The sequence below is a fragment of the Helianthus annuus genome, chromosome 7, assembly GCF_002127325.2.
Source record: "Helianthus annuus cultivar XRQ/B chromosome 7, HanXRQr2.0-SUNRISE, whole genome shotgun sequence".
Taxonomy (NCBI): domain Eukaryota; kingdom Viridiplantae; phylum Streptophyta; class Magnoliopsida; order Asterales; family Asteraceae; genus Helianthus; species Helianthus annuus.
In genome coordinates this window covers 112017952-112025150 of record NC_035439.2, presented here as the reverse complement: position 1 = coordinate 112025150, position 7199 = coordinate 112017952, and the positions used below count along the sequence as shown (strand labels likewise).

General features: G+C 38.2%; 1 protein-coding gene across 1 annotated transcript; it reads left to right on the top strand.

The window, feature by feature from the left end:
- Positions 1 to 325: 325 nt before the first annotated feature.
- Positions 326 to 6982, top strand: LOC110942228 (probable pectate lyase 5). The gene is made up of 5 exons (XM_022183978.2): positions 326 to 614; positions 1375 to 2077; positions 2178 to 2369; positions 2711 to 2916; positions 6585 to 6982. Exons 1-5 carry the CDS (start codon positions 472 to 474, stop codon positions 6823 to 6825), a joined length of 1485 nt encoding a protein of 494 aa, XP_022039670.1. The 5' UTR covers positions 326 to 471; the 3' UTR covers positions 6826 to 6982.
- Positions 6983 to 7199: the final 217 nt, after the last annotated feature.

Genomic DNA, 7199 nt, shown 5'->3' with positions numbered 1-7199 from the left:
AACGGATAATTTACTAACGCTATACCCATAATAATGAAAAAAAAATGATTTTCTAGCAAACATTATTAACTATTAATCATGTATTATCTGTAAGAGAAAGAAATAATTAGTGTTAAGGATTTTCCTTGTCACATTCGATTCATAGGTTATTACATTTATAATTTTTATTTTATTCATTCATTATGTTTTGTATAAAGTAATGAAAAAAAATATAGAACCTCCAATTTGTTTGAACTTTGAACACCACATTTCTTTGCTACTTGCTATTATTTTACTCACCTATTAGCCATTGCCAATTTGCCATGACCCCAGTCCAAATTATTTAATATACCTATATAATATCAATCACATTTCCCATAGGCTGCCCCCCTTCACTCCTCTGCCATTCATGTTGAACCCAGCTGTCTTGTTTGAGCTTTCTTGACACCCCTACCATTTATTGCATTCAATCTATCAAAATCCAAACAAAAAATGCCTCATTCTCATACTTCCAACACCTACATTTTGTTATTTTGCCTCTTAACATCCCTGTTTTCTGCCATTAGAGCCACTTTTAACCTCACACTCCCTCACCAACACCCTAATCCTGAAGCTGTGGTTCAAGAAGTGCAAAGGTAAGATCTTTTTGCATATTGCATAACCCCATTATAGTATCTTACATTTCCAGCCAAGATCCTTGTAATTTGGGTCAAATTTGGAGAAACCTCATCTGGGTTTTGCTCATTATAGTGTTCTACTAGCTGGGTACCATTCTTTTTTAACAAAAAAAGTTATATCTAATTGAATAAATATTGTTGCATATTGCATAACCCCACCATGGTATCTACTCATTCTACAAAAAGGATTCTTGTATTTTAGTTTAAAAAAATGGAGAAATTTCATCAGGGTTTTGCTCATTACTCTGTTCTCACTAGCTGGGCATAAGGGCATTACTCTTTTTAACAATAAAGGATTCTTGGATTTGGGGAAATTTGGAGATGTTTCATCTGGGTTTTGCTCATTAATATGTTCTACTAGCTGGGTATCATTCTTTTTAGCAAAAAAAAAAAAAAAAAAAGGAAATATTATTGCATATCGCATAACCCTATCATGGTATCTTCCCAAAAGATTTTGTATTTTATGTTAGATTTAGAGAAATCTCATCTGGGTTTTGCTCCATACTCTATTCCACTAGCTGGGTATCATTCTTTTAAATGAAAAAAAAAAATCAAGAAATATGATTATCAAGAAAATCAAAGAATCTCCGATCTGGGTTTTGCTCATTATCACATTTCACCATCTGGGTGTCTTCAGTTTATCCAAAAAGTTTCTTTCTTTTTATCTTTTTTTATACTTTTTCTGACATTTACTAATATTTTTTTTTTGTTTTTTCAGGAGACTAAATGTATCAATATACAGAAGACAAACCCTAGACAACACCGGCAGCAGCTGCCTCACCGGAAACCCAATCGACGACTGCTGGCGGTGCGACCCAAACTGGGCGAACACCCGCCAACGTCTCGCCGACTGCGCAATCGGGTTCGGAAAATCCGCAGCAGGCGGCAAAGGCGGTCAAATCTACGTAGTGACCGACTCATCAGACCACGACGTAGTTAACCCAGTTCCAGGAACACTCCGTTACGGAGTGTTACAACCGGAACCCCTTTGGATAATATTCTCATCCAACATGGTAATAAAACTAAAACATGAACTAATTGTCAACAGTTACAAAACTATTGATGGCCGTGGTGCCAACGTGGCGATAACGGGTAACGGGTGTATAACATTACAATATGTTAGTAACGTTATTATTCATAACATACGTGTGTACGATTGTAAGCCGTCGGGGAATACTAACATACGGTCGAGTCCAACGCATGTTGGGTATAGAGGCAGATCGGACGGTGATGGGATATCCATTGCTGGATCAAGAAATATATGGATAGATCATTGTTCGCTTTCGCATTGTACTGATGGGTTGATAGATGCTGTACTCGGGTCCACTGCTATTACTATTTCTAATAGTTATTTTACTCGTCACAATGAAGTTATGCTTATGGGTCATGACGATGGGTACATGCCGGATAAAGGGATGCAGGTGAGCTTGTTTAGGATGGTTTGTTGTGCATTTTTGGGTTGTATGTTACTAGTGTGATGTGTTGTGTTGATGATGTGGTTTGGGTGTGTTTTTATTGCAGGTTACGATTGCGTTTAATCATTTTGGGAGAGGGTTGATACAAAGAATGCCGAGGTGTAGACTTGGGTATTTTCATGTGGTGAATAATGATTTTACGGAGTGGAAGATGTATGCGATTGGCGGGAGTGCTGACCCGACGATTAATAGCCAGGGGAACCGGTATATTGCACCGCCGAATTCCGACTCTAAAGAGGTAGGTGTTGTGTTGTGTTTCTTGTACCATTTTTGTTGGCCCAAAGCAGATAATAAAATTTGCGGCTCTTTCGTACAGGAGAAAGGAAAAAAATATCTTTTGATCATGATAGGATTCCTATATCATGTGTGTATACAAAACACGTAGCCAATATTCCCAAAGCCCAAATTACTCGCATATAATTTTTTTTATAGAATTTGAGGCACTTTGGAAGTGGGGCCCAAGACCGCGTTAGCCATGTGTGATTAGTGTTATAACTGGCTATTGGTTTTAAAGATTCAAATGTAACACTCGTTAACAACTTTATTAACCATATGGTGTTTTTGTATGCTCGTAAATAGGTGACTAAGCGAGTGGACACGGATGAGGGGCATTGGGCGGGGTGGAATTGGAGAACGGATGGTGACATAATGGTAAACGGTGCGTTCTTTGTGCCATCGGGCGATGGCTTGAGCGATATCTACGCAAAGGCGTCGAGCTATGAGCCCAAGTCGGCTAACCTTGTGACACAACTGACCATGTATGCCGGAGTCTTTGGTGGCCCAAGGTATGTAACCTATTGGTTCTGTATATAACATACTCATTTCTTTACAACAAGGGTTTTATAGTAATTTCACTTCTATTTTAGGAGGATACACTGTTTCTTTCCCTTGTTTAATCGCCCACCTATCCAAACACCCATTAAATGCTTCATTTTAGGAGGATACAATTTCTTTTCATTCATTTTGTCCATAGTTGTCAATAGCGAGCGTAGCGATCGCTATAGCGCGCTACATAGTGTACAGGTCTAGGCTCGCTATTAGGCTTGTAGCGATGGATAGCGGTAATAGCGACATTTTATTTTATTTTTTCGTTTTCTAATATAAATAGCAATTAAATATAGCTAGATTTTAGGTTTTTGTTAAATATACATGTAAAGTAGCATATATATACCAGGGTATTTTGCTATAATATACATATAAAACAATTTTATTTTTTTTTCTAGTGTATCGCTATTTATACAAATAGCCACCCGCTATTTATCGTTATTCGCCATGTAGCATACATGTACCTTATCGCTATTTGTCGCTATTCGCCATTAACAACTATGATTTTGTCCGACGTCACCGACAATAATTTAGAAGGTCAAGCTAGAACGTTAAATACTTAAATATCACGTCAGAGGGTCCACAGACGCGGACCCTGGCCAGTGACCCCTACCGACCTCTTTGATTCTTCCAATCATTTCTATCGATCGACCGCGACCCCTACCTGACCTCTCTAGTTCTTCCTATCATATCTATAAATATCATATCTATTATTATTATTATTATTATTATTATTATTATTATTTTATCATATAATGTAATGAAGTGGAAGTAGTAAAAGGGAGAGTGGAATGAGTAAGGTGCTGTTTGTTTTTTCTGCTGGAAAACCTCTTCTGCTGCAGGCCACATCTGCAGGCATCTGCAGGAGAGGAGGTGGACAAAATGTCTTCAGTCTGCAAGGAGAAGAGGGTTTGTTTTTTTTTATATATAAAACCTCTTCACACACAAACACACACAAACACACACAGATCTCTCTCTCCTCTCTTCATAACCAGAGGTCTTCAAAAAAAAAAAACCACCACCATCTTCATCTCTTCTGATCCCCCCTGTACACCCTCCTTCTCCGGCGACATGACCGGCGGAGCCAGCAACGACTCCGACAACCCCCCACACCGGTTCCAGATGCTCCGAGACAGAGATATAGAGGAGAGAGAAAGTTTCTGAAAGAGAAAGACGTCGCCGCCGTTTTTCCGTTGATGTTCTTTCTCCGGTCGTTTTTCCGATGATGCGAAGGTGATGTTCTCTCTCTCTCATCTGTCATCAGATATGCTCTCTCTCTCTCTCTCTCTCTCTCTCTCTCTCACATCTTCTCAGAGGTGGATTAGGGTTTGCAGAGGTGGAGGTGGTGGTCGATTTGGGGGTTTTGTTGCAGAGGTCGATTAGGGTTTGCAGAGGTGGAGGTGGTGGTCGATTAGGGTTTGCAGAGGTGGAGGTGGTGGTGGCGGAGCAGGGGTGGTGGTGGCGGAGCAGGGGTGGTGGTGGCGGAGCAGGGGTGGTGGTGGCGGAGCAGGGGTGGTGGTGGCGGAGCAGGGGTGGAGGTGGAGGTGGTGCCAAGAAGAGGTAAACCTCTGCTTGGAGAAGCTAAGGTCTCATCTCTTCCCCAAGAAAAGGTTGGGGAGAGGTAAAAAGCACTTCTCGAAAAAAAAAAACAAACACTCTACAGCACCTAAACCTCTTCCTGCGTCTGCACGGTGCAGACAAAAGAGGCCAGGAAGCTCTTCTTCCAAAAAACAAACACCACCTAAAACTCCAGACACAAGATGTAACACCACTATAATAAGATTACATGGGCGCACGTGATGATGCGCGGGAATCTAAAGTGACAAACAACAACACGGTCATGAGTTGTATTCACGAATTTTCATATTAATGGCAAAATGTACAACTTGTACTGCCAGATGTACAACTCATTTTGGCCCCCAATGTTCAACCTTTTGTAAAAATATTATAAGTTGAACACAAATCCCAATGGTGTTCTAATCAAGGTTATGGCACTAATATTATTTTTAATTTTATAGTTTAGTTTTAGAGTCCCCACTATGTCATCTTGGAAAGTGAGTTACATTACACCTTTATTCAAGTGTGTGAAAGGGGACAAGTAAGTTTCCTTTATTCTAAGGCCCAAAAGTCCTATTGGCATCATATGATATTAGGGTTCCAATTGGATATTAGCAAAAAGGGTTCATCAAATGGAAATGGTTTATTAGATTAGATCTACACCACATTATTAGGAAAGGACAATCTTGTTTTTTCTTCATAATAAATTAAGTAAATATATACATACATATATGATTTTTTGTATATAAGATAATAGGGTGGGGTTCTAGAGTGAATACTAGTGTGTTTGTGAACTGAGTGAACAAATCCTGACCATTAATTTACATCATCAAATCGTAACATACACTAGTGTATTTTCATCATCAAATTATGGCCATTGATTCACACTTGTGTATTTATAATCAATGGCTAGGATTAGTTCACTAGTGTTCACAATCAAGGGGTGGTTCACAAATGAACCTAACCCTAAGATAATATGTATTATTTTTTTTTATAAAGATCATATTGTATAAATCATGAGATTTTATGTGATTATACATTTGTTACATACTTATCATCATCATGGTAAATCCCACTAATATCAACGTTAAGGTAGGGTGTGATGAGGATAAGATGTAGACAACCTTATTTTTACCTCATAGGAATAGAGATATTGCTTTCAGTAAGACCCTCAACTCGAATTTGCCCACCAATACCAAGATTAACTAGACTCACGATCCTAAAGATCCCGTTATATATAAATACAATATTTTATATATATAACGGGATCTTTAGGATCGTAAGTCTAGTCAAGCTTGGTATGCAAACCTCGGGCTCGAAATTATACTGAGCTCCAATTTTTGCTCGAGCTCAGGCTTGAGCCCATTTAAGTTCGAGCTTTTGGTGAGTTGATCTCGCGTAACTCACGAGTTGTTCGGCTCACTTACCCCTAATAATGTCTTCTAATCCTCCCCTTACTAAGGATGGCAAAATGACCCAAGCCTGATGGGTATGAAATTGGTGTCATTTTCATATGGGAAAAGGGTCTCAATAAATTAAACAAAGGGTAGTTTAGCTTTATCAAAACCTGACTAAAATGTAATGGGATCTCGTTTTCAAGGGTCGAAAATGTCAAAAGCATTTCTGTCTGGACTTGAAAAGAAAATGTGTAAGCAAGCTGGAAATTATGACTTGTGGGTGGTACTGCCACTGGATACAGATTTTTTCTTATATAAAAATTGATTTTATCCCATTATGGCCCATTTCTGGCCCACTAATGTCCACCTATCATTCCTTTATTTCCTTCAAATGTTTATTTATGTTACTTATTTTATTTAAAAAGACAACTTTATTAGATTTTAGCCATCTTAGAGAAGTTAACTGTCATCATCATTGTGTAATCGTCATTGATTTCCACAATGGCCTCTAATTGACTTTACAAAAGTAAAAAAAAAAAGTAATGCTCTTTACAAATATCTACTTTTAAACCATGAATAATACTTTCATATCATGATGTACAAATTACAAGTCACTATATATTCTATAAATTATGATTTATAATAGTGGTTAAGCTAATTTACCATTTGTGTAGGGATGATGATGGGAGCGAGTCATTCACCGATGGGACGATCACCGGAGATAGCGCAAGCGGGAACACTGGAAGAGGTGGTGGCGGCAGTGATGGTGATTATTTTGGGATGATGTTTGGTGGTGGCACGGTTGCAATACCGCTACCACCTATTACAATGTTTTCTATTACTTTATTGATATACATAACTACTAGCACCAACAATGGTGCTTTGTTTTCATTATTATTATTATTATTACTATAGTGATTAATTTGGGGATTTTGATTGTTTAAAAGGCAAGAAAAGGAAGATGGATAAGGCATTATTTAATTGGTCCCATTTTTTTATGGCCCATTGATGTGGATAATAACTCTTTGTTAAACTTTTAAAAAAGAAGATACAATAATATTCTTATACTGTTTCAATAAGTGTTACTCTATCCTGTGTTTTTTTAATGGATAACTGCTTTTCACATGTAAACCCATTCTTTCAAAGCTATCTCCAAAGGCCGATTACTCGACCACCGCTAGAAAGTGTAGCACACTCTGATGCGCAGTGACCCCGTAGAATAGGTAAAACTGCGCCTTTATTTCTATCCTGTGTTTATTTAGAGCATTTATAGTGGAATCTAGTCGTCG

Bases quoted from the DNA above. Each gene is read 5' to 3' on its own strand.
- LOC110942228 (XM_022183978.2), top strand. From the start codon at position 472: ATGCCTCATTCTCATACTTCCAACACCTACATTTTGTTATTTTGCCTC. The intron at 615-1,374 runs GTAAGATCTTTT...TTGTTTTTTCAG, and splicing joins GTGGTTCAAGAAGTGCAAAG to GAGACTAAATGTATCAATAT. The intron at 2,370-2,710 runs GTAGGTGTTGTG...GCTCGTAAATAG, and splicing joins CGAATTCCGACTCTAAAGAG to GTGACTAAGCGAGTGGACAC.